Source organism: Lasiodiplodia theobromae (genome assembly GCF_012971845.1).
Source record: "Lasiodiplodia theobromae strain AM2As chromosome Unknown scaffold_16, whole genome shotgun sequence".
Taxonomy (NCBI): domain Eukaryota; kingdom Fungi; phylum Ascomycota; class Dothideomycetes; order Botryosphaeriales; family Botryosphaeriaceae; genus Lasiodiplodia; species Lasiodiplodia theobromae.
In genome coordinates this window covers 129,079-154,490 of record NW_023336366.1, presented here as the reverse complement: position 1 = coordinate 154,490, position 25,412 = coordinate 129,079, and the positions used below count along the sequence as shown (strand labels likewise).

At 56.5% G+C, this 25,412-nt stretch overlaps 8 protein-coding genes across 8 annotated transcripts; 5 read left to right on the top strand and 3 right to left on the bottom strand.

The window, feature by feature from the left end:
• Positions 1–446: 446 nt before the first annotated feature.
• LTHEOB_5704 (Cop9 signalosome subunit 6) lies at positions 447–1,879 on the top strand (the record flags this gene model as incomplete). Its single annotated transcript, XM_035514879.1, has 3 exons — positions 447–723; positions 783–1,304; positions 1,359–1,879. The coding sequence occupies 3 exons, from the start codon at positions 447–449 to the stop codon at positions 1,877–1,879; spliced, it is 1,320 nt and encodes a 439-aa protein (XP_035373396.1).
• Positions 1,880–3,636: 1,757 nt separating this feature from the next.
• On the bottom strand, positions 3,637–4,689 carry LTHEOB_5703 (uncharacterized protein; the record flags this gene model as incomplete). Its single annotated transcript, XM_035514878.1, has 1 exon — positions 3,637–4,689. The coding sequence occupies one exon, from the start codon at positions 4,687–4,689 to the stop codon at positions 3,637–3,639; it is 1,053 nt and encodes a 350-aa protein (XP_035373395.1).
• Positions 4,690–5,586: 897 nt separating this feature from the next.
• Positions 5,587–7,544, bottom strand: LTHEOB_5702 (putative serine threonine-protein kinase dyrk2; the record flags this gene model as incomplete). The annotated part of the gene is made up of 2 exons (XM_035514877.1): positions 5,587–7,452; positions 7,509–7,544. The coding sequence occupies 2 exons, from the start codon at positions 7,542–7,544 to the stop codon at positions 5,587–5,589; spliced, it is 1,902 nt and encodes a 633-aa protein (XP_035373394.1).
• Positions 7,545–10,571: 3,027 nt separating this feature from the next.
• Positions 10,572–12,115, top strand: LTHEOB_5701 (alcohol dehydrogenase; the record flags this gene model as incomplete). Its single annotated transcript, XM_035514876.1, has 5 exons — positions 10,572–10,697; positions 10,878–10,905; positions 11,101–11,209; positions 11,297–11,859; positions 11,913–12,115. The coding sequence occupies 5 exons, from the start codon at positions 10,572–10,574 to the stop codon at positions 12,113–12,115; spliced, it is 1,029 nt and encodes a 342-aa protein (XP_035373393.1).
• A 732-nt stretch (positions 12,116–12,847) lies between these two features.
• Positions 12,848–14,443, top strand: LTHEOB_5700 (Alpha-mannosyltransferase; the record flags this gene model as incomplete). The annotated part of the gene is made up of 3 exons (XM_035514875.1): positions 12,848–13,373; positions 13,433–13,901; positions 13,963–14,443. The coding sequence occupies 3 exons, from the start codon at positions 12,848–12,850 to the stop codon at positions 14,441–14,443; spliced, it is 1,476 nt and encodes a 491-aa protein (XP_035373392.1).
• A 1,187-nt stretch (positions 14,444–15,630) lies between these two features.
• Positions 15,631–19,644, top strand: LTHEOB_5699 (Flavin-binding monooxygenase; the record flags this gene model as incomplete). The annotated part of the gene is made up of 6 exons (XM_035514872.1): positions 15,631–15,802; positions 15,857–15,863; positions 16,027–16,099; positions 16,147–16,465; positions 16,510–17,541; positions 17,915–19,644. 6 exons carry the CDS (start codon positions 15,631–15,633, stop codon positions 19,642–19,644), a joined length of 3,333 nt encoding a protein of 1,110 aa, XP_035373391.1.
• Positions 19,645–20,534: 890 nt separating this feature from the next.
• Positions 20,535–21,873, top strand: LTHEOB_5698 (Flavin-binding monooxygenase; the record flags this gene model as incomplete). Its single annotated transcript, XM_035514871.1, has 2 exons — positions 20,535–20,587; positions 20,814–21,873. 2 exons carry the CDS (start codon positions 20,535–20,537, stop codon positions 21,871–21,873), a joined length of 1,113 nt encoding a protein of 370 aa, XP_035373390.1.
• A 180-nt stretch (positions 21,874–22,053) lies between these two features.
• LTHEOB_5697 (U3 small nucleolar ribonucleoprotein mpp10) lies at positions 22,054–24,294 on the bottom strand (the record flags this gene model as incomplete). The annotated part of the gene is made up of 1 exon (XM_035514870.1): positions 22,054–24,294. One exon carries the CDS (start codon positions 24,292–24,294, stop codon positions 22,054–22,056), a length of 2,241 nt encoding a protein of 746 aa, XP_035373389.1.
• Between the last annotated feature and the right edge of the window lie 1,118 nt (positions 24,295–25,412).

The window sequence follows — 25,412 nt, the reverse complement described above, 5'->3', positions numbered from 1 at the left end:
ATCTGTGTTTGGCTATGCCGTTCTGCGCTCCACGTACCTTCTAGCATTACTTGCCTGCTCAGTCAGGTCGAGGAGTGCAGAACCTGCTTGAGGCTACGCTCCAGCAATCATGCCTCAGGTCGCCAAAGCGGATTGCAGAGAAGACGGCAAATGCGGACAAGATGAAGTAAAATACAGGTGTGATAGTTTCAGTGCAAAATCGGCCGTTGGATTGAGTCTACGGATGGAAGGTACGAGGGAGTGTCGCTTCGGCGATGACGCTCCATGGCCCGTGCGCACTGCGGCCTGGAGCTCTGTCCTCCGGCACAACCACTGCTCCACCACCGCCTCAACACCAGCATCTGCCCCGCTCTTCCAAGCTCGACGGTCGTGTTCAGACGCCACAGCTTGCCTTCGCATCGACCCTCTCTTCAGCCCGTCAAGCACCGCCGCGCAAGCTCGTAATCATGGCGGACGCGGAGGAAAACCCGCTCATCTCCAGCACCAGAGCTTCCGACACGAGCCCGCAGGTCCAGCTTCACCCGCTCGTGCTGCTCACCGTGTCCGACTACATCACGCGCCACACCCTCCGCCAGCAGTCCGGCCCGGTTGTCGGCGCCATAATAGGCCGCCAGAATGGCCGCGAGATCACCATGGAAGTAGCGTTTGAGGCTAAGCTGATCGCCGGTGACGATGGCGAGGTCAGGATTGATGACGCATGGTTTGGCGAGCGCCTGGAGCAATGTGAGTCGAGACATGCCTCATGCTGCGTCGGCGGCATACAAGGCTAACGTCCGGCGCAGACAAAACCGTATTCAAGTCCCCGCCGTTGGATCTTGTCGGCTGGTTCACGCTGGGCGCTCCTGCCGGCCCCGCACCTCACCATCTTGCCATCCACGAGTACATTCAGAACGTGCATAATGAGGCTGCATTGCTCCTCTTATTCCACCCAGAATCTGTCCTTGAGGGCAACGCAACTGGCGGCAAACTTCCGCTTACTATTTACGAGAGTCTGTGGGAGGGCGGTGTCGGCAATGACAAGGCTACAAGCATGGAGATTGACAGCGGTGCCGCCGGCCAGGGCAAGCAGCAAAAGTTCCGGGAGCTGACGTACTCGGTTGAGACTGGAGAGGCCGAGATGATTGCCGTAGATTTCGTGGCAAAGGGCGGTGGTAATGCAACAGATGTCGACCAGGCTAGGAAGGGCAGCATTGCCGCAGGGAATGGCACCAACAAGGCCAAGAGCAAGGGAAAGGCGAAGGCCGATGTGGAGAGCGCAGAGCTTAGCGACGACTCTGTTCCCTTGACTGCTGAGGACGAAGAGTGTAAGTTCACCCTATTCTCACCTGCTTCACAAGCGTCTCATTAACCGTTTGCAGTACTCGCTTCCCTCACCGCAAAGTCGAATGCAATCAAGATGCTCCGCGCCCGCATCAATCTACTTCAAGCCTACCTATCTGAACTTCCGCCCTCCTATCTCACCGATGCTCAGATTCCGCAGACGAAGAACCCCACTGAGCAGCCAAACCACGAGATCCTCCGCGCCATCCAGGCTCTTCTCTCTCGCCTTCCGCTCCTTGCTCCTCCGGATCGCGCGACCTTCGCGCGCGAGGCAATTGAGCAGCGCGCCGATGTGGAACTGACAAACCTGCTCGCTAGCATCACAGGATCGCTCGGAGCTGCTAGCGAGCTCGGCAAAAAGTTTGCTATTGTCGACTCGGCGCGCAACAGCCGTCGGAGTGCTGGCGGTATGGGCGGACCATTTGGCATGGGTGGCCGTCCGCCTTTCGACATTGACGGCAACCCCGGAGGCGGATTCTTCGATAACCCGATGGGCGGTGTCAGTGGAGCGTATGTGAGTCCTGGCGAGGGAAGAGTGTTTCCGGGCAGGCATCGCTGAGAGACGCGCATGGAGAAACATGGGCCTATCAATTATTTTGAGGTCAACGATGCTACTAATTTCTCTTCTGTCTGTAGTCGTCGAGCCCGTGGGTGGAAGAAAGGTGCCTCTCTTTCGAGTTATAAGAGAGGGGCGAGCAAGACGAAGGCTGAGCTGAAGCACGCCTTGGAAAAGATTCAGCAGGCGGATTGCTCCAGCATGTAGAGGCGGAGCTATGTCGACCTTCTCCCTTGCTTCCAGTACCCATTTCTCCTTTTGATTTTTCTTCAGTTGAGATATCTAAAGCGAGCTATGACCAATGCGAAAGTGGAAAGGGCAGTCGATGATGGGCGATGAGGCGCAGTGGTTGCTTGGAATACGGGCATGGATATGGCGTTTACAAGAGAGGTAGCAAGTGCATGCTTTTTTTCGGCAACAGGGACTCGCGCAACCAGAGTTGCTGAAGTTTCCCTAAGGGGATGGTCTTATCAAAAATTCATTTGAAGCAGTGATGAGTACTTGGAGATTCGCCTGGAAGTGTGAAGTTGAGTAAGCCGAGGGTTGATGGTGCCCAATCTGGAGCTCGAAAGCTTGGCAGAGGAAGATTTGCACGAACACCGTTGATCTCTTGCATGCTTGAGAGACGAGACTAGCGTATCTTCTGATAACCGCCTCATGGAAGAAGCTAAAAGGGTGGGTGAGATGATGGCGCGGACCTGTTCGTGGCCCAAATTTCTTTCCGTATCCACAACGGCGTGCCGTGCACCTGATTTATTATTACCGCCGAGCATATGGGCGCCCAACTGAGTGTAGCACCTGAGAGCAATTCTCACTTTGACTGACTATCTGGTGCACAGTGATACATACGTCTATTTGGTTGATTTAAACACGCAAGCGTGGCTTTTCGCCGAATATTCTATTCCTCACGGGTTCGAATGTCTATGTTGTTCTAAATTTGCCTGCCATTGACCAATAAATTGGTAGACAGATGTACGCGAAATGGGAATGGCGAAAAGAAAAGGGGGAGAATAGGCTAACGGGAATAGGACCAATTTCAGGACACTGCGCTAGAGATTCGCTTAGGCAAATGGGACAACGGTCATTTGATATTTCAGTGGTGCGAGATCGGAATAAGGTTCACGAGAATGAAAAGGAAGAACGAAAGGGGGGAATTGCAGCCGACGGCTAGCGTGAATTTATTTTTTTGCTCTTGCCGTGGGTGGTTAGGGTTATCGTCCGGACGCGAATGTATGATTATCAACTCTACATTTACATCCGGATGATAGCTTCAACTATCCATGGCATGTTCTTTTTTCATTTAAAAAAAGGCGGGGCAATTGTTAATTATAGCATAATGTAGTCATAGTATTTTTTTTTTTAAAACCCCTTTGCATTGGCGTTGGCTGAAGTGAGATCGACGGCGTGAAGGATGCTTCGCCATTGATGCTCGTAAGGTCTGGGGTGAAGCGAAGTGGGCTTTCCTGTTGGCTTGTGTTGAAGCGTGCAATGCTGCTGGAATGGTCCTGTCGTTGCGTTGGTCATATTGGATTCTTGAGTGGGCATGTCTAGTTAGGTTGTAGAAGTTAGTTGAGATTAAGCGAAACGAGCTGACGCGTTTACCTGATGAGAAGCCACCAGACCAAGTGCAGTCGATGTACGTGGTGAGTTCGAAAGGGTCATAGGTGTCATAACCGTGTTTCGATCCAAGTCGGCTTCAAGCCTTTATGTGTAATTCGAAGATATGTCGTTAATTCCATTATTATGCAGTACGCCTGCCTTCAGGGCGGCGCGGCATCCGGTCCTGGGGCAAAACCCTCATTCTGGCGCATTAGAGGTGGAAAACGTGTCTCCGGACCATATGCCATCACTGGAACCTCTTCGTCCTCCTCCTCTGTGCCGTCTTCTTCAATGGGAGATGTGTCGAAACGATTGTATTCCGTGTAGTAGCTTTCGTCGCCTGTGGGTTCTTGTGTGTCGTCGGCCAATGAGTTCGAGAAATTAATGTTTGCTACAAGGGCGGCATCCCACGCGCCTGTCTGTGTTAAGTCTGCGGTGTCACCTTCCCATGCGTCCCCAGAGCCACCACCGTATGTGTCCACAAAGAAAGCCTGAAAGGTTGGATAGTGGCACCATCCTTCATCGCCCTCGACCCTGCCATTGCGTTCCTCTTTGACAACAACATCTTCGGGGAATACCTCGTGCCGCAGAGGAGAAGGGACGTTGGAGAGGCGCGGTTGAATTCTAGGGAGGGAGTATGGTCTACGGTCGATGATCGGAAGGCGGTTGCGGACGGACCAGGATTCGGCACTGAACTCGGCACGCAGGGTCTCAAGGGTGCGCCGGCGGCGTTCGATCTCGTCCTTCAGGCATATCTTCTGGCTTTTCTTCTTGTTCGCGGTTGGCCCGACGCCGTCATCTGTCGGGCCACCGGTGCCGCCGTCCGCGCTGCCGTCGTCGCCGTCGTCGTCGCAGCCGTCGTCGAAGCTGTCGTCATCTATGCCGTTGCCGCCCCAGCCGACTGCGCCCCAGCCCCAGAGACCTAAGCCGGTCTTCATGCCTTGATCGAGCGCGTCGCGGTAAGCGCCTTCAGCCTCGGAGATGCGCACTTTCCAATGGGCGGTAAATTGCTCGTACAAGCACGAGCCACATAGCGAGTGGGATGCGATGATGATGTAGCATTCGGCGACGCAGGCAGGAAGCTTGGGAGCGTCATCGATGTTGGTGCCCTTCAGCCGCCGCCTGCGGGCTTTCGTAAAGGTGCCGCGGCAGCGGGAGAGCCGATAGCGGACAAAATGACCACAGGCATAGTGGTAGCCGTGGATTTTGCACATCTCGGCAGGTGGGAGAGCGATGTTGGTGGGGTATGGATGGATGCGTTGTCAGATCCGAACCGGTGAGCAGAGTGAATGTAGGGTTGCGGATCGGCGAGTGAGGGTGTGAGGCGAGCAGACGTTGGCAGAAGATGGCGAAGGAAAGCTGTCAGGCTGAGTGCAGTGTGGCGAGGTGAGAAGGGCCATGGACGAAAGGATCTAGATGCGTCTTTGCCAAAAGCATAGCAACGGAGGCAAAGCAGCTCGGTCATCTCGCAATGTGCTGGTGCGGAACAAGGACGAGCGTTCCTCATGGAGCATGATGCGCGCTCCTCTGACCTCAGATGTGTCCTTCTCTTGAATGCGCAAGCGGTGATGAAAGCCAAGAGCGACGCGGCCGCGGGTGCGATCCACCACAGCCGTGCGGAGCATTGCTGGTATGGGTGAGTGGTGGCTACGACGCCGCAGCTGCGCCCTACGGCGGTGATTCTTGAAGTCGTCGACGACTGCAGTCGTCAGCCACTGCGCTGCCGTGCCACCATGCCGCATCTGCTCACTGGCTCGATTTGCGATCCGGCGGAAGCCAGTCCGGCGATCGTGACTGGCACCCGGTCCCGCACCCTGACCCGTCCACGACAACCTCAGTACTGACCGAGCCATGGCCGCAAGGGCCTCCGTCCACGTTCAATCTTCGAGATAAGGGGTACACTAGCTTTCTTCAACGCTTTCATAATGAACTGATATTTGTCTGGATTCCCCAGGCTCCCAACAATTGATAAGGGTATCTACACAACTCCAACGGCCTGTCCTAGGCGGCCCCGACCCGACCCAAAAAATGCAGCAGAAAGAAGAAAATATTGACGCAGTGTCATGCAATGCTCCGTGCAAAACATTGTGTAGAAACGAACAAAACGCTTTTCAGTACCGGACGACTGGCGCGCCCGCCGCTTCATCATGAATCAGAATCCCGCCCTTAACGCCGTCCTTCTCGAATTTATCCATCCACGTCTCTTTCTTCTCCCGTTTGCCGCCTAGCCCGAAGTGGCTGAACATCTTCTTCAATCCCTTGACGTTGCCCGAGGACCCGCTCGCCAGCGTGTTGTTTGCCTTGATTTCCGCCTTGTACTTGTACCGTTGTTCTTGCCCACCTTGCTGTCCAGGCCTATCCGAGCCCATCATCTTCTTGCTGAAGTTGGGTGGCTCCCCGTGAAAGTGGTCTATGCTGATCTTCATGCTTGGCTTGTGGCCCGCGCAGCCTTCGTCCGGGCTGTGTCCGCTATCGACCAGTGACGGGCTGCTCCTGTTGATAGCCTCGTTGCTAGACCCGTGGCTTATCGACATGAGCTCATGCGATTGAGCAAGGTCTCGCGCAAGCGAATCATCTGTCCGCGGCCGAAAGTGCACAGGAACGTCGGGATCAGAGCTGACAGTTCGAACGCCCGGACGCGTTTGAGTCTGCACTTGAGGTTTACGGGATGCAGCTTCAGGCCGTCTCTGCCTCCTCTCCACCGAGTGCTGATGAGCGATGTGTTCTCGCCGCGGGCGAACCTTCGGAGGCGTTTGCATCAGATTCGCAATGTGCGTCGGGCTGGTCGGCTTGTGTACGGGTACGAAATGAGCGGGCGCATCCTCCTCTTCCTCCGGCTCTTTCCACTGGTCCAGGCTTGGCAAAGGGGGTAGCTCTCGGTTGAGGTTGATTTCCTTCTTGCCCTCCTTGTTCCTGACGTCACCGCTGCCCCTGACGCTGGACGATCGGCTGTTGAGGCTCCGGTCACTTGGCCGTCGTTGCAAGCTCCAGCTGCGCCATCCGTGTGCTGCTGGCGCCTGTGCCGCTGTTGCGTCTGAGCTCCGGCTGCGAAGGGATTCCCTTGATGTCGTCCTGCTTATCCCTGACGACCCAGGACGGAAGTACTCTTTGATCTCCGATTTGATGCTCCTAGTCACACTCCCGGCTCTACTCGTTCTCGTCGAGGGGCGACGATCCACGTCGCTCTCCCTGCGGCGCTCGTACTCCTGCCTCATCCAAGACGAGGCAGCGGCATCAGCACGCGAGGCCGCCTCTTCATCGCTAAACATATGGTGTGAATTGCGCTTGGATGCCCGCGACGGCTCAGCCGACGTCATGGCGGTAGAAGCGTAATTACGGTGGTTTTCCATCGTGGAAGCACTCATCGGCGTTGAATAGTTAGTATCGGGAGAGTCCAGCCCTCGGCCAATGGGAGCAGTGCTTGGCCTGTCGTATCCTGCCGGCCGGCCCGTGGTGTGATCGTGCTGCTGCTCGCGATACCTGCCAGACACACTGCGCCCGGACTTGTCGTAGGCAGTCCCGTGGGCTTCCCTCCTACGGCTCGTGTTCGCTTGCACAGGGTACGGGCCTTGGTCGGGAAACAGGTCTCGCAAGGCGGCATCGGGTTTATAGGCGAAAGCATTGGCGGGTAATCGAGCAGTCGTCTCGTGGGAGTGGTGGTCGCGGCGCGGCAAGGGATTCGAAGGCGGGTGGCTTCCGGTGCGCCGGTGACCGGACTGCTGCTGAGCCTGCTCCATGGCCTTCATTGATCGCTGGAGGGCCTGGAAATCCAGCTTCGACTCCTGGGCCTGCAGGGCGGCGGCAGCGCCGTACGAGTTGCCATCTTCGTTGAGCACGGCCTCGCAGGCAGCGCGCAGTTCGGACTCGAGGCTGGGCGAAAGAATGCGGCGGTTGACGTAGGGCGACGAGGGCGTGGCAATGTCGCGCGTGGCCAGCGACTCCTTGAGTGCCCTGGTTTCCTGCCTGGTGGGCACCTTCTGCGCGGACATGGTCAGCCAGCTCGGGGGCCGCGCGGGGCGATGGGCATGCTCACAATGGGCGCGAGGTTGAGCGAAAACTTGCGCTTCATTGCGCCGGGCAGTGCGGTGATGCGTGGAGTGTGGTGATGCAGTGCAGTGCGATAGTGCTCGGCCGCGGCCAGGAGCACGCGCGGGAAACGAAACGCTGCGGTATAGGAATGGAGGGGGCGCAAGGTCGGCGGTGGTGCTCGCACATGAAACCGAGAGCATGATGAAACGGCTGGGGCTGGGGAGCAGCGCGTTTATGGGACTGCCGCTTCGGCTGCAAGTCAGTCATTAGCGACTGCCAAAGCCGGCCCGCGTGCCTCTCGCATTCCTGGTCCAGTGCGCAGGCTATCTTTAGGAGCCCGCCCCTGCGCCCCAGAGGCGCGGGGGCATTGGAATTCCACCGATACTTTCATTCCTCCACGCCCACCGGCCTTGCTCCCGCCGCTGCTTCGCCCACGGCGTTGCTCGCTTGGCCCGCTGCATCGCGAACTGGAACACCCCCCTGGCCGCCCCGGGTCGTCGCTGCCGCGGATCAGCGCCTGGCCGTACCGTTCCCGGTGGCGCGCCGCACGGCTCCACCAGCTCTTGCCGGAGAATAACACCGCGCAACACAGGCCCAGTCACCGCCCGCAACTGCTCACAGAGATCGTCAGTGTCGCTCGGGGCCAAAGGCGCCCTGGGGGCGAAGCTTGTCTGCTTGTTGTTCTCCAGCTGGCGGCCGTGTCCTGCCCGAGCGCCCTGTCGCGGAAACGACCTGCCATGTCGAGGCCTGGCCTATTGCAGCGCCAGCTGCATGGCTGACTGCAGCGACTGTGTCACGGCTCCTGTTTCGCGCTGCCGTCAACGACAGGGACCAACACTCCCACAAAGCGGGCCCGGGCTCTTTCTCACAACCAGGCGCCTAGTCTCACCCGTGCCACGACGCTGTTTGTCATCCATACCTGCTCTCCAGGCTATTGAATTCCAGCCCGACCCGCGATGTGCTCTGCTCATTCCAGCAGTCATGTACCGCTCCGGGCACGTACGTGTGTTTGCTTGGTTCGTCACTTTAGCCGGCGCAGAATCTTTCGAACTTTAACTCTCGACGGAGATTGCCGCCTGTGGCTCCCATCTACTCCTCCACGCCGACTGTATTTCGTGCCGGGCTCAGTTCCGCATCATACCTCAGCTGTGGCTTCGACATCTCAGACAGGATTCTTTGTCGTTGCTGCGCTGCCTGTGAGTCCAACGTCCGTGTCTCTGCTTCCTGAATAAATTTCCAAGCCACGTCTGAGATCTCTCGATATCCTTTCGGATGCGGCAGGCTCTAGCGGCCGTTGAGCGGGGTTCACCCTTCTTTGAAGCTCTTCAAGCTCATAAAGTGCGGCTTTTCCGGCTGTCGAATGACTTCATCAAATCTTATTCTCTAAAATGAGCTTCACCGTCGATCCCCGCCCAAGAAATCGGGCTGTGCAAAGTGGGCCAGAGTCCATGTATCACAAATTCTCACGCACCTGCCGCTCTCTCGATACATTGGTTCCAAACAAGCCCAAAGGTCCTCAGGACCGGGACGAGAAGAGCGTGAACCTCGAGTCTGACGAGCAGCCTGCTGATCATGTTGACTACGCAAGCCTACCACCTAAGCCAAAGGCTGCTCGTCTGCGGCGCCAGTCGGCTGTCTACTCGCTGATGAGGCGAGCACATTCCAGCGACTTTCTAAACCGCGTTTCAGCACATCTTACTACATCCCGCCCACCACTCATCTCTACGCCATTCAACTTCGCGCATATGCAACCCTCCGGAATGCTTTCGTCATCACCAACATTAGGACAATCGGACTACCTAGAAGAGCACCCAAGCATTGGTCCAGCTTTGCAGCCATACAAGGCTGAGCAAGACGATTCAGCAGCTTCCTCGCCCGTCTGGGTTGCTGTAGACTGCGCACGGTGCAACGAAGTCCACCCGCCAAAGTCATTGGCATGTCAAAAAACCATCATCCCCGCTTGGCCTTATGATCACCCTCATCCCTTACGCTCCAACCCATTGGAACATAGTCGCTCGTCCAGCTTACCATCAGCGTTTGACGATGGCCAACCGTGGCAGAACCGGCATGTCTCGTTCCGCATGAAAGACTTCAAGTCATGATTGACAAAGCGTTGTGCAAGGGAATATGTTCAGACTTTACGTGAAATTCCCTGCCGCCAGTCTTTATTCGGAATTTGTCTCTTTCTATTGTGCTCTTGTTGTATCATGACATCATTTATGCTCAAGAGTAACGGGTACGAGGACATCCGTGGTGATGCCTGGATTTGCTAACGATTCATAGTCTTCAACCTTGGTTGAGCAAGCCGAACCGCTACGAACACGGAGCCTAGCAACGCCTTCAATATTCCCGCCTGTACAGTACTTTCCGTCTTACGGGGCTTGCTACTAAGGCGGATGCTATAAAAAGACAGCATTTTTGACACACCAACAGTGCAGTACAAGATCAACAAAGTTACACGAAGGCCTGTGGCACAGGCCCTGGAAATGCTTCAAGCAGCGCAATAACTCCCCAAAAGAAAGAGAGAGAAAAAGAAAAATCAGCGGAAAGGCGGAGAAGACACCTTATATTCGGCATTTCATCCATATGGCACATCAACTCACACGCCCACATCCTTCAGACCTAATGCAATAATCAACCTCGTATATGTAAGCGCCTTGCAGCTGCAATGGTGGACGGGTGGAGGGGATAAGCACGGAGATAATGCGCCATTACTAAGGGTAGCGGGGCCGAATCTGCGCCTCTTCCGAGCCTGAAGGCATACCCACCACATTTCGTCATCACATCACAACTTCGCGTTTAACAAAGACCGAGACAAGCAGTCATGCCATCACAAGGCAGGCCACTCATATGGTGATGGATGTATAAGCGGGAGAAGAAGAAAGAAAATGTTAAATCGCACCATTATGCACCTCGATAGCGCCAGCCCTTGATGTTCGTCATTTTAAAGGTGCCCCGCCCTCGAGCTTGGGTGATGCCCCACTTCACAAGCTATCCCTCCAAACATCGCACGTCGCACAACTAGCGAAACAATTCAACAACCCATAACACCTGATCGGAGGACTCAATGGCGAAGAATCAAGCGGCATGGATCACGGAGGCCAAGGGCAAACCCTTCAAGGTGCAAGAGGCTCCTAACCCCAAAGCCGGTCCGGGCGAAGTCGTCATCAAGAACGCCGCCATTGCCATCAATGTAAGTCACTCCTACATCGCCATGTGTTCTCGGTGACTTTCTTATTGCATGGCAACTTCCAGTATCGGTCTCAATGTAAAGGCATGTGCATTACGGATGCCGATGGAAGCCTCAGCGCCGCATTCTAAGACCTGCGGGGAGGAGGTTGACTTTGTTCGCGTTTACTGACTTTCCGAGTAGCCTGTAGATTGGAAAATCCAAGAGTATGGTACGTCCTGCTGCGATATCAGATACGCCGCCGAGCAAGTGCAGATTGCGGTCTGAGTGGCTGTGATCGTTCCTGCGTCACACGTCAGCAGACAACAGCGCTCCCATGTGTTTAAAGCACTTCGTCTCGCTTGCATTACCAATGGCGAGCCTGCAGATGGGCGATGGATGTGTTGGATTACTGACATTTGTGCAGGCGGCTTTGTGAAGCAGTATCCCAACATCCTGGGCACTGATGTTGCGGGCGTCATAGAGGAAGTTGGCGAGGGGGTCACCCGTTTCACCAAGGGCCAACGAGTCATTGGGTGCGTAAGACCCCTCTTTGATATGATCACCAACCGCGCCCAATCATAAGCAAGCTGATTTGCTGACCGCACTTGATTACACCACAGCCACCTGGTCGGACTGTTGACTGGCGATCCGACAAGTGCGGCCTTCCAGCTCTATAGCAAGACGGTCGAGATCATGGTCTCCCCGATCCCAGACTCGCTCAGCTTCGAAGAAGCCACGGTGCTCCCACTCGCCATCTCAACCGCTGCAGCGGGCCTGTACCAGAAGTCACTTCTGGCACTGCCGTTTCCGTCGACGAACCCACAGCCCACGGGCAAGACACTGCTCGTCTGGGGCGGTTCGTCGAGCGTGGGCGCCACGGCGATCCAGCTGGCCGTTGCATCGGGCGTAAAGGTTGTAGCGACGGCGTCGCGCAAGAACCATGAATTCGTGAAGTCGCTAGGTGCCGTGGCGGTAGTAGATTACAAGTCACCGAACGTTGTCGAAGAGCTTTTAGCAGCGATCGACCAGCAGGGCGGCAGCCTTGTTGGTGCCTACGACGCCATTTCTGAGCCCAGCTCACTGCAGCACATTGGCGCTCTCACGGACAAAGTTGGAGTCCTGCCAGTGGCGACTGTACTGCCGCCGCCGGAGGGCCTGACGAAGACGGCAGAGGCGAAGCAGGGTAAGTGATCCAACAGCATGCAGCAGTCAGCTTATTGACGTGTCCTGGTTCAGTCGTCGCACCGACAATCGCAACGCAATACAAGGAGATCGCCGATGGCGTCTGGCGCAAGTTTGTCCCAGAGGCATTGGCGAGCGGGCAGTTCAAAGCCAAGCCGGATCCATTGGTGGTTGGCAAGGGGCTGGAAAAGATCCAAGAAGCGGTGGACAAGCAGCACGCTGGCGTTTCAGCAAAGAAGGTTGTGGTGAGCCTGTAAAGACGTAGATGAGTCCAGCAGCTATCGATCTGATTGATGCATGATTGGCCAGTGCGTCATGATACCTGGGACGTCTTATCAGCAAGAAGACAGCCAGGCTTGAGAAGAGGTGTTGGGGTCGATGTAACTGGCGTCGCCTGACATTTCGACATAGTTTGGCGGAGTAGGCTATATTTACACGGTCCAGAATGCTTATCTCTTGCCAAGGCGGACGAAGGATTGGGGTTGAACGGCGGGAAATTTGGCCGATTGCGGCGATAGCGAGTCGAGGGGCATGTACAGGACGCGATAAAGAACAAGATCAGCGGGAGCTTGTGGTTGTGGAGTAAGGCGGCTGCGAGGGAAATGTATACCGAAGGCGGTATAGCGCCCTGGCAGACGCGCTAGGCGCAATCGAGCCGCTGGGCAACAGCTGGGGAGCGGCCCGTCACTGGTCGCACGCGGTCCCTCTTGCGGATAGCAAGTCCACTCCCATGCCTGACACCGAAGCTGGTCTTGCCTCTTTGCTCGCTGGTCCCGGCCCCGCCAGAATGTCTGCTCTTTAGCCACCCCGCTCGCCCAGCATGATAAGCCTCTTATCAATGTCTCTCTAGAAGTCTGGCGCTATATAATCCTCCGGGCCGCTACTTCGTGCCACTGCAGCCCTTTGAACGACGAGATCCGCATCCCCGTCCCCGCCGGACATCAGCTCTTTGTGGTCCCTGATACTGTTTGGTCCGGCCCGCAGACCTCATGGCCGCCCTTCTACCGCTGGCGCTTGCGCTGGCATTCCTGCTGAGCACTGTCACCTATCTGGCGTCGAACAAGAGCCAAAGAAATGTCCTTCTCTCCCGCCTGGGATTCCAGGGAAGAAGCAGGGATTCCGGCGCGAGCACACCCCCGCGCTCACTCTCTCCAGACAAGAAGGGCAGCAACACCGGCCAGCCTGACTACTCCGATACATTCCCGCCGTCGCGCCGCTTCACCCTCGCCCAAATCAAGGATGCCACGAAAAAGTTCAAGAAGCCTCTGAGTCAGCTGGCCCAGTCGCCGGAGAAGAAGCGCTCCCAAGCACTTGACGAGAACATCCTCACCACCACGCGCACCGTCTACACTGCTACCGAGTTTTCGAGTGACGAGATCAAGGCGCTTGGTGACTTTCCAGACTATGCTACTCTCAGCGGCGTTCCTCTCCCCAAGGCGTATCCCGAGTTTGATATCAACAAGGCCAAGGCCAAACCATACCGTCCTTTCCGTTGGGCTTACCATCAGACCATGTGTAAGTGAGCCTGGTACGACATCTCTTGGCACTCATAATTAACGTTTTGAATTGTGTAGCATTCAGCAAGTTGGACTCAGACTGGTGGCTGGAGCTCGAGAGCACCTACGCCTCACGCATCAAGCAGCGCCAGGAGATCTACAAGCGTGTCGGCAAGAGGGTGCTGGACTGCCTGCCAGGTTGTGAGCTCGCATGCAAGGAATTGATGGAGATGTGCCTCCAATTTCTGGTTGCACGGTACCCGCACTACTTCCGATTGGACGAGAAGGAGATGGTCTTTCACAACGGCATCCTCAAGACGACGTCCGACCTGAAGAGCGAGCCCCCGCTCGAGGTCATCATGAACAACATCCCAGAGGACTTCGCCATCACGCTGCGGGATGACAAGACTGGCTACTATTACCTCCGCGGCGGTGTCGTGTGCAGCTCGCTCGGTTGGGATCTGGGTACCAAGATGGGCATGCGCCTAGACGAGATTCACCAGCCTATCCCAGACTACAAGGAGAAGATGCGCTTCTCAATGGACCGGTAAGCACGGCCAATGACCCCTAGGAGAGTCCCCAGACTGACCCAAGTGTCTTTTCCACAGCTACTTCGCCAAGAAACCCACAGACAAGGCCATCCAACGCGGTTCCTGGGGCCTCGAGGTCGACCAGCCGCTGTACATGCCGGCCGGCGACCCGCACGAGAAGTACCGCGACGTCCAGGACCCTAGCCTTGACTTGTCACGCATGAATCTGCGCGTCGACTGGCAGACGCTGCGGCGGCTGCCGTTGTCTGGCGCCATCGTCTTCAACTTCAAGGCCCTCTTCACCCCTGTCGCAACCTTCCGTGATGAGCCGTACATCCCAAGCCTCGTGCTCAAGATCTGCAGAGACGGCAAGAAGAACCTGATGGAGTACAAGAACACCTGGCACACCGAGCACGTCGTCCTGCCCGCCATGGAGGCGTTCCGCAAAGAGCAGGAAGAGAAGGGGTTGATCCCGAAGGATTGGGAGGAGCACACGATTGATGAATACCCGCTGTTCCCTGGTTGGGAGGAGAAGTGGCATCGCGAGCAAGGTTTCTGATTCTTTCTAGCGTGACATTGTTTCCACTTTTTTCTTCGTTTTAGCATTTGTTGCGCCTGACGATGGCATATATGTGGCATATGATTGCTAGCCACTGCACTGTTCTTCTCTTATTAAGTTACTCCTGAAAGCACGCGCAGCAACATACCCAAAAGATGCTCAGAAATGTTAAGCGAATTTCTCCTCATTTATCGTGTGCCTTGAGCTCACCGAATATGACGTCGCCCCACCTTCTTCCATCGAGCTCACGTCATTGTGCGACTCCGCCCTTTGCTCCCGCGGCAAACCGTCGGTTATGCTCGACCCCGCCAGCTCTGCCACCATCGTCCCCACACGCGCGTCATCAGCGGAGCCCCTCCCGTTCCGCTCTGATTGTGGGGTTGACCTACGATCCTTACCACATTAGGAAGCTGTGCAACAACCAGACCAATATTATTTCACCTCGACCGAGCATGTAGACATCGGAGTGTTTTACTTCTTCTTCTTCCTAATTTTCCTGGCAAAGAAGAAGACTTTCTGTACACTCCAATTACTTGCTATTGTTATCACCGCTGAGGTCAAGAAAATGTTGTTGAGCGAGGTATCCACTTTGATGCATGCATGCATTCCACACATCAATTGGAATCATAGTCGCTTGGTCTGGACGCTTGATCCTTCACCCCATTGGGTTGCGCCTCCGCGATGCGGAAGCGCAGGACGTAAGATGGCCACCTTCTACAAGACCATAGTATCCAAAAACAGGTAGCACCGTACATCCGTCTCCGCATTTTACGCTTGCTGGAACAACCGAGGGAAAGGTGATCCGCATTTCGCGGTTATCTGATTACTCAATACAGAGATAGCGGATGGTCGGCTTGCCGGGGGAGGAAATGCTGGGATACGAGCTGGTCACTCTGCAGCAGAGACAGGGACCCGGCGCTTCCGTTTCCTGGAATTTCTCTTCTCGGCACATTTTTTCTTATCTTCCGTCGCAATACGCGAGTGGCTTCGGACGAGAGGCGGTTTTGCTGACGTGATCTGCACCGTTATAAGATCACACAGGAGTTCGCGTCCACTTGCAACAGCCTACCCCTCTCCGCTTCACCGGCCGCTGGAAATCCAAGACGAGATTCTTTCCATGTACTTCTGTCTGCTTCTTCAGTCGGATATGTCTGACAATAGAGCACAGAGTGAAAGCTTCAGACACGATGCCCGATTCGAAACCTTGGCCGCAAGTTCCGGTGGGCAATGCAGACCACACGCAAGCTGCGGTCGTCATCATTGGCGCCGGCTTCTCAGGGATGTGCATGGCTATTGACCTGCTCAAGCGGAACAAATGCCAAAATTTTGTCATCTTAGAAAAGTCCAGTGGAGTTGGAGGTATGCAGTCTTCTTTTATACATCAATAATACTGGTACTAAGATGATTCTACAGGGACCTGGTAAGCGGTGCATCGTCTGTGAGCGTTCGAACGGCCCGGAAGCTGACTTGTTGGTTGTTGAAGGCTAGACAATAAGTATCCTGGGTGTTGCTGCGACAGTGAGTGATTGCAATGATGTACCAACTTCGATCATGTTGGTTAATGGTGACCGGTTAGTCTTCAGCTTGCTGTACTCGTATTCATTCGAGCAAAATCCCGACTGGACACGCCTGTACCCAGGACAGGAAGAGATTCTCGTAAGACTCAACGTTGGCATTCTTGTATTTTGCTTATCGTCTGGCAGGAGTATCTTCAAGGCGTGGCGCGGAAGTACAATCTCTACAAGCATATTCGCTTCAACAGTACCGTGGAAAAGGCCCGCTGGGATGAAGAAGAGAAGAAATGGAAGACTTCAGTGCGCGTCTCCGGCGACAAAGACGCAGAGTTTGCGGAAGGCTACACGATCACTTCCGACTTCTTGGTCTCTGCGGTCGGTCAGTTGAATATGCCGCAATACCCGAAGATTCCAGGACTCGAAGACTTCAAGGGAAAGAAGATGCACTCGGCACGGTGGGACTGGAGCTATGGACTGGAGGGGAAGCGCATTGCGGTCATCGGAAACGGTAAGCTTGCAACAGCACTTGCGGTCACTGCTAACGCCGGACAGGCGCATCGGCGGTGCAGATCATCCCGGAAATAGCAAAGGTAGCTTCGAAGGTTACGGTCTATCAGCGACAGGCCAATTGGGTAGTACCACGTCTTGACAGGCCAGTGTCGATAGCGACGCGAATGGCGTATCGCTACGTGCCGCCGCTGCGGTGGCGCAGACGGGCGTCGATGATGGACTACCGCGAGTCGTTCCACTCGGCCGTCTTTGATCCCGAGTCGTCCTTCGCCGAGCAGGTCCGGCAATGGTGCCTTGGGTCGATGCGGCAGCACTTTCCGGACCAGCCGCACATGTGGGAGAAGCTTACGCCCAACTACAGCCCAGGCTGCAAGCGCGTCATCATCTCGGACGACTTCTACCCGGCTCTAGCGCGCGACAACGTCTCGCTCGAAACGAGGCCGATCAAACGCATCACCGACACTGGGATTGTGGTGGATGAAGAGGCTGGCGCGGACGAGTTCGACCTCATCGTGCTGGCAACGGGCTTCCGCACCGTCGAGTTCATGCACCCGATCGAGATGAGCGGGGCGGGCGGACGGCAGCTGGCGGATGTGTGGAAGCAGGGCGCAAGCGCGTACCTGGGCGTCGTGGTCGAAAGCCTGCCTAACTTCGGCATCTTCTATGGGCCCAACACCAATCTCGGGCACAATTCCATCGTGCTGATGATCGAGTCGCAGTCGCGGTACCTCAACGCCATGGTTGCCAAGGTGCTGGAGGCGCGCAAGCAGGGCAAGCAGCTGACGCTGCTGCCGAAGCCCGAGGTAGTGCGCAAGTTCAACGACGAGCTGCAGCAAGAACTGGGGAGCAGCTCGTTCGCGGATCCGAAGTGCCAGAGCTGGTACAAGAATGCAGACGGCAGGATCACGAACAACTGGAGCCAGACGGTGGTCGACTACCAACACAGACTGGAAAAGGTGCACTGGGATGACTTCATCGTCGAGGGGTCTGGAGCGGACGTTGTAGGCCAGAAGGACACGCGCGTTGGCCGCGTAGTCGAGGAGACTCGGGTGAGCAACACAACAATTGCTTTGAGTGCGTTGAGCATGCTTGCTGTTGCCGGCGGGTTTTTGGCACGGAACAGCGTGCGCCTGAGAGTGTGGTAGATAGCAAAATTAAGTCGTGGCCTCCGTCAAATTCACGTCAGCCGAGGCGCCGCCACTCACCACTTCATCCCATCTTGTCGTCCATCATGCCCTTGTCTCTCATGCAGCCCACGTGTATTTCCTTGTTTATAAGCCTTGCTCTTCCCGTCGTGCCCCGCCGCCGTCTTCGTCTCGTCCGCCCGGCCTTCTTTCCCCCAGCATGACATCCGCCCCTCCATCTGCCCTCACACATAGCTCTCCTCCTCCACAATTAGCTTCTGCGCTGGACTTAAGCGCCCTTCCGCCGATTTTTGTCTTACCAGCTCACCTCGCGGTCGATGACCTGCATGAGCTGGAGGACAAAATCACCGAGCATGGCGGGCAGATAACCTACAACGTCTCCGAGGCCAGCTTGGTCATCGGCAAGGTTGGCACTAAGCGACGGGCTATCATGGAGCTGCGTTCCCGCAGCTTTCACACCGATGACGTAACACCCGAGTCGGAACCACCAGCCAAAAGGCGCAAGATGGAGAACGAAAGTTTCTCTGTAGCCGGTCTTCAGCGCGATACCATCAAGGTCATTAAAATGGAGTGGCTCGACGAGTCCTCGAATGCTGGCAGGCTGCTACCTCTGTGGAATCACCTTGTCTATGAAGGGAAACCGGTCCCAGATGATCCTTCCTCTGGTCCCAAGTCACGCCAGACTTCGGGTCAGAGTATCCTCGAGCGCGCCAAAGCCGATGCCTATCCTGGCACAGCGAGCACTTCAGAAAAAACGCGCTGGGCACACAGCAAAACCGCACTGCTCCAGCAAAACACCAGCGAATACGAAGGAGAGCCCGCGAGCGACGTTCCTCCGCCCCCGGAATGGGCTGTCAGGGGCATCAAGTACGCTTGCCAACGCTCTACTCCTGCCAATTCGCCCAATGCTGCCTTCATCCAGCAGCTCAAGTCCATCCGTCTGACGCGGACTTTGAACGGCGATGAGGTTGGCGTACGCGCATACAGCACCTCTATCGCCGCTATAGCCGCATATCCCCATCGCATCATCCACCCCAAAGAGATCCTCGGTCTCCCCGGTTGCGACGCGAAGATTGCCAACCTCTGGATCGAATGGAAGAACTCCGATGAAGGGGTCATATCCGCCGTCGCAGATGCTGAAAAGGACGAGACGCTGAAGATCCTCCGCACCTTCTACGACATTTGGGGCGTCGGTGCCCATACCGCGCGCGAGTTCCTGTTTGAGCGTGGCTGGCGCGATCTCGACGATGTAGTCGAGTACGGATGGAGCACGCTGTCACGCGTCCAACAGATCGGCGTCAAGTACTACGACGAGTTCCAACAGGGGATCCCGCGGCCCGAGGTCGAGCGCATTGCCGCCGTCGTGCGGGACCATGCCATCCGCGTGCGCGACGAGCGTGTCGAAGTCATCGTCGTCGGCGGGTACCGCCGTGGCAAGGACGCCCCCGGCGACGTCGACCTCATAGTGTCGCATCGCGACTTCGGCGCCACCGAAAACCTTGTGACGGATCTTGTGGCCAGCCTCGAGCGGGAGAGCTGGATCACACACACGCTTCTCCTGTCCCTCCACAACACGCAGCGCGGCCAGTCCGTCTTGCCCTACCGTGCGTCGAGCACCATGGTAGGCCCAAAAGGCTCGGGATTCGATACTCTTGACAAGGCTCTTGTCGTGTGGCAGGATCCGGAATGGCCATCAAAGGAGGCAGACCTAGCCAGAGATCCCAAGGCAAAGAACCCCAACATCCATCGCCGCGTCGATATCATCATCTCTCCTTGGCGAACGATCGGCTGCGCCGTCGCCGGGTGGAGCAGCGGTACCACTTTCCAGCGCGATTTGAGGCGGTATGCCAAGAATGTGAAAGGGTGGAAGTTTGATAGCAGTGGGGTCAGAGATAGGCAAACTGGGGAGGTTGTCGTGCTGGAAGGCCCCGATGGTGTGGAGGAAGGCCTGGGCTGGGAAGACGCGGAAAAGAGGGTGTTTGAAGGATTAGGACTGAAATGGATTAGGCCAGAGGAGAGATGCACGGGATGAGGCATCCTAGGAATGGATTGCTGAATTGGAAGTCTTGGAATACCCCGGAGTGATGGTTTTGGAGAATTAAGTTTTTTTTTGTTTTTTTTTTACTTTTTTCACCTAAGGCGTTCGAAATGAGATGCCATCCATGGTCGATACAGTCCACTCTCGCGGCCGATGGCTAGCGTGAATTTGCTTTTTACTCATGTCATGGGTAGCTGAAGCTATCGTCCGGACGGAAATGTCGAATTAAAAAGTCTACATACACGTCCGGACGATAGCTTTAACTACTTACATATGTTAATTTTTCCAAGGCAGAGCTGGGGCATAGTTACGCTATGTTCTAGAGCCCTGCTATTCTTCGCGCTAGCCATCGGCTGCAGCACCCCTCTGTATAAGTTTCATAGCATTACTAGGTCTATTGATGAGCAGAGGATTTACTTTTATCCAGATGGAACAGAGAACTCCAGAAGTGAGACTGAAGTCCACATATTCATTGTATATTTTAATCTAGATCTCTATGAGACTACTGAATCTATAGAGAGCAGAAAGGTTACAAAACATGCGAATGTTCCGGACACTGTTATGACTCTAATGGTCAACGCGGCTATTATCAAAGTCCATCTTGTCAACCAAAAGTTACTTTTTGCGTACCGCCAACTAATGGAGGACGTGCAATCTTCTCGGCTGATGTCGATGCCCCACTTGCCAGGGCGCGGGACGTGCCGCACCACATTCAAACAGCCACTACCAAATCTTTCTCGAGTCCGTTTCCGTTCATCTGACAAGCTAGTAAAGACCACGAGGACTTTTCCTTGCCCACGGCTACCAATCTCGTCCTCGTTGATACTCTATACAGTCTGACGTCATTCGGATTCCGATCGTGCGCTCGGAGCCATCTCTACCAAATGTCTTTCGCATTCTCGCCAACAGACCCAAGGGAGATCGTCATCATCGGCGAGTATCTAGTCTCAATGGCAATATGACTCCTGTGTGCTAACATCTCCCACAGGTGGTGGTGCAATTGGCTGTTCCGTGGGCTATTTCCTAACTCGCCACCCTCATTTCAACCCTCAAATCCATTCCGTCGTCATCCTCGAAGCATCCTCGATCGCGGGCGGTGCATCAGGAAAAGCAGGCGGCTTGGTTGCCGACTGGGCCACCCCGCAATGCCTCGCCCCGTTAAGTTTCAAGCTGCACGGCGAACTCGCTGAGAAGCACGGTGGCCACCAGCGCTGGGGATACCGACGTGTGTACTGCGCTGAAGTTGACCTGCAAGCCCAAGAGCACACCGCCAACAAGCCCCCGCCCTCTGAGGACTCTCCCGATTACCCTCCCGAACTGGACTGGCTGCAGCCGGCAAGCGTCAAGTCCTACACCGAGATTGGCACGCCACGCAACTCGGCCCAAGTGCATCCGTACCTCTATACCACCTCACTCGCCAGGCTCGCCGAAGAAGCAGGCGCCATCATCCGCCTCGGCCGCGCTACCGCGATCAACTACACAGCCGACCAGAAAGCCGTTTCTTCCGTGACCTTTATCCCCAAGGACTCGACGACGTCGGAAACCACCACCACCACCATCACCGCGACCGACGCCATCCTCGCCGCCGGCCCCTGGACGCCAACCCTCCTCCCACGCGCCGCGCTCCTCACGCCCCGCGGGCACAGCATCGTCATCAAGCCCACGGGCCCCATCTCGCCCTACGTCCTCTTCCCCACTATCACGCCGCCGCCGCCACCAAACGCCTCTCCCGACAACGACTCCTACCCATCCATCTCACCGGAAATCTACCCCCGCCCCGCCGACGCCCTCTTCTCCACCGACACCATCTACTCTGCCAGCGGCGACGACTACGACGTACCGCTGCCCGCCTCCACCGCCTCCGTCGCCGTCGACGAGCGGCGCTGCGCCGACCTGTGGACCGCGCTGCGCGGCTTCGTGGCCGGCGACCGTATCGGCCAGGATGGCAGCGTCGTCGTGCGGCAGCAGGCGTGCTACAAGCCGCAGATACGCCGGCACGACGACGGCGAGGAGGTGGGCCCCATGGTGGGCGCGGTGCCCGGCGTGCGCGGGTACTGGTTGGCCACCGGCCACGATGAGTGGGGCGTGTCGAACGCGGCTGGGACGGGGTTGGTGGTGAGCGAGATGGTGTTTGAGGAGGGAGGCAAGGCGAAGAGCGCGGATTGCGAGGCGTTGGATCCGAGGCATTTTCTTGTTGAAGGGGTGAATGAAGACGAAGCGTAAAATTGACTGTGGTGGCTGCTGGCGAGGACTTATTATTGCAAGAAGGAAGACCGGCGGTAGCGTTTGAACGCTTTAGCTTGAAGACGAAACGAACTTTTCCAGCTTTTTCCCGTAAAAAAAGGAGTATCCGAATCTATGTGCAAATTCCCCCCCAAACACCTACGCCTAGAACGTAATGCTTTACAACTTGAAATTGCCGGCGCCACCTTGCGCCCTCCCACTCTTGATAGCCTTGCCCTCGACGTCTGTGACCTCGCCCTTCTTGTTGATTACCTTGACACCGCCCTTCTTGAGATCGCTGACAACCTCCTTCCTCTCCTTCGTCTGCTTGCTCTCCTGCTTCTCTGGACCACCTGTCTTCTGCAGACGCTCCTTGGCCCTTCTACGTCGGCTCTTCTTCTCCTCGCGGCTCATCTCCTCCTTCGCGATCGGCATGCCGCCCTTCGTGACCACCTCGCCCTTGGTCCGCTCTTCGCCCGGCGCGTACAGTTCCTGCGGAGCGAGCATACTGGCGCTGCCGATATCGCCGCCGGCCGTTGGCCTGGCGTCTTCCATGGTGATGGCCGCCGCATCGGTGCGGATCTCGAGGTTGGCGCTCGCGGGCTTGGGCTTGTAGTGCCAGCTGCTGAGGGCGTCGAGCTTACCGGCGACGTCGCGCCACAGCGCCTCGATCTCGCGATGCTCCTTCTTAAGCTTCTCGTCCTTGACGTCTACATAGTTCGGATCCGTCTTGCGCAAGTGCTCCTCCTCGTACTCCTCTGCGAGACCCTTTTGCGCCTTGGTATCATCGAGCTCGAACCTTCCGCGGCGGACGGGACCGGTGGCCAGGTCTTCAGGACGTCTTTTGATGACCTCATCGAATTCGCGGCTGATGATGCGGCGCTTAATCAAGGATTCAATGTCTTCGCTGACTTCTGCAGTAATGACAGGGACGGGCTTGCCTGCGCGCTCGAAGTCGAGGTCCTCCTCCAAGAGAGAATTCTGCGGCCTATCCGCCGCTCTAGCCTCACCAGAAAGAGTCCATTCTCTCTTTGCGACGTTCTGGGCTTCCAAGCGGCGGATCTCCTCTGCAAGCTTGGCTTGGCGGCGCTCGTGGGTCGACTTGCGCGCCTTAGGGTCGTCAGGATCGACGTCGCTGAGATCCGAGGCATCCTGGTCATCGTCCGACTCGTTGAACAGGTCCCGGTGGACCGCAGCCATTGTTCTTTCAACGTCCTCCTCGTTCGGCGCCGAAGCAGCCTTCTGGCCTGCGGAAGGGAAGTTGTGGGGATGAGGACGACCCTTCTTCTTTTTGCTGCCCTTCTTTGCCGGTGGTGCAAAAAAGTCGGCGTACATGATGTTGTTCGCGTTGTCCATATCGCCCATACCGTCCATCTCTCCTTCAGTGACGGACATATCGTCGTCGCTAGCCCCTTCCGGTGCATTGAGGTCCATGTTGCCAAACGTGGGACCGTCTTCGTCGTCCTCGTCTTCATCCTCATCTGCGCCCTCATTCTGCAAGCCTTTGGCCACAAGCGAGTTTGAATTGAGAGGATCTTCGGCCCAGTTAATCTCCTCTTCATCGCTTGCAGCATCGTCCTCGTCGCCCCTTGCATCCTGCTGCTCTAAGAATTCGGACTGGCGATTGAAGTCATCGATGGAGAAGAAGCCGTCGTTAAGACCATTGGGGTCTGGGACATATTCTTCGGCAGCCGCATCGTCCTGTGACGCGTCGTCCTCGTCGTAATCGTCGCGATCCATGTCTATGTCATCCATGTCTGATCCCTCGTCTTCCTCCTCAGTGTGAAATCCTTCTTCAAGCTCCTCAGCGTCGCTATCTGCCTCTTCAGAGACATCGTCGCCGTCATATTCCCAGTCCACACCCTCCTCGCCCAGTTCGCTTCCCTCCTCGTCTTCCTCATCCGACTCACTGAGTTCGAAGCCATCCTCGCCGAAGCGAACCATCTTCACGCCGTTCTGGCTAGGAAAGCCGCCGTCCAGAGCGCCATCGGTCTCGGCGAATACATCAGGCAGGTCACGTTCAACCTCGGCGCGCGCCGCATCCAGAACCCTCTTGGACTGCTCCCAGACTTGTTCAACACCAAAGCCCTCAAGATGGACCTTCTTCAATTGCAACACCGGGCCGGCCTCAGCGTCGCCCTCGCCGCGCTTCCTCTTCTTGCGTGCTTCCTGCTGGCGCTTGACTTGGGCCTCGCTCACGCCGGAAGCCAGCGGATCGAGAAGGTGCTTCGCCAGTGCAAGTGTTGCATTGTGTAGGCTTGACGGGGGCTGTAGAAAGTCGTGCGGGGAGGCGGAGAGGGCGGCGAGGAGAGCTTGCGCCGCGGCGGAGTTGGCGGAGGACGAGGGCGGCGGCTGGACAGACTGGGCAGAGAGCGTGTGGGACGATATTGAGCCCGTCGGCGAGAACGAAAGATTGGCCATGGTGCGTGGCTTGCGGATGTGTGCTGTCGGCGTAGGTGTCGCAGTGCTCTCCAGAAAAATTTAGGGTCGGGCCCTCGGTGGTTCTTAGCGGCGAGCCAAGGATTTCCGCCCCGACGCTCTTATCACCACGATAAGCAGAGCCTGACCCCCAACCATACGACCGACATGTGGGTTGCTGGACGGAGTGGAATCAAGTCCACTGGCCGGCAGCATGGCTCTGGGACAGCTTCTTGTGAGCCGTCGTGCAAGCGCGCCGTTATTGCCACCTCATGTGGGTACTGAGCAGGTTAGGCGGAATATCAGTCACCATCCCCGGCGGAAGCGGAGTTCCGCCCTGCGCCCCGCCGGTTCCTCCCCTGGCCCTCTCGCGCTCGCTTCATTGTACTACTTCGATGCGGCTGTCGACAACCGGCCCCACATTTGCGCGTTGTCTGATTGCTCACGTCCAGGCATGCGGCGTAGCAGTCTGCGAGCCAATCCTCCCACACGTGCGCCCAGAATACGCCCTGAGTCGTCAAGTGCGACACGGATGTAGACCGGGGTCTTTTCATGCCAGACTTCCGATGTACGCAACCTTACGTACAGCACAGCCAGCCACGTCGTTGCTCGGGTCAGTAGCCGGCACGCAGACTGCGGGCTTGTTGGCAAGCAGAATTAAGTGGAGACCCATCAAAAAAAAATCCTTCGAGGCCGGGCAAAGGCGCATGTCTGCTCCCGCAGCGGCATCATCTTGGTGAACTGTGTGTGTCACAAAGGTTGGTGCAGTGTCGTCCTGTATTGCCCTCAGCAGCAGTCCTCTTCGTTGGTCTCACGTAATCTCCGACGGTCTGGGGATCCAGGCAGTTGCTGCGAGTGCATGAACGCTTGGTCGAAACGCTGGGCCGGGGGAGACATCACTTCTCCTTAGCTGCATGCCCGTCGGCTGGAAAAAGCCCACATTTTGCGTATGCAGAGCAGCATGTTCTTGTGAGCTCTGGCGAGGATCTTGATATATGAAGCGGTGCGGTCCGACTTGAAACGGTCATGAAGACGCCCAGCCGCCAGATCTCCGCACTCCGCATGGCTTGTCTCGTGCAGTTCCCCCTCAACGAGGCAAGCCATCACACGACTCAAGAATA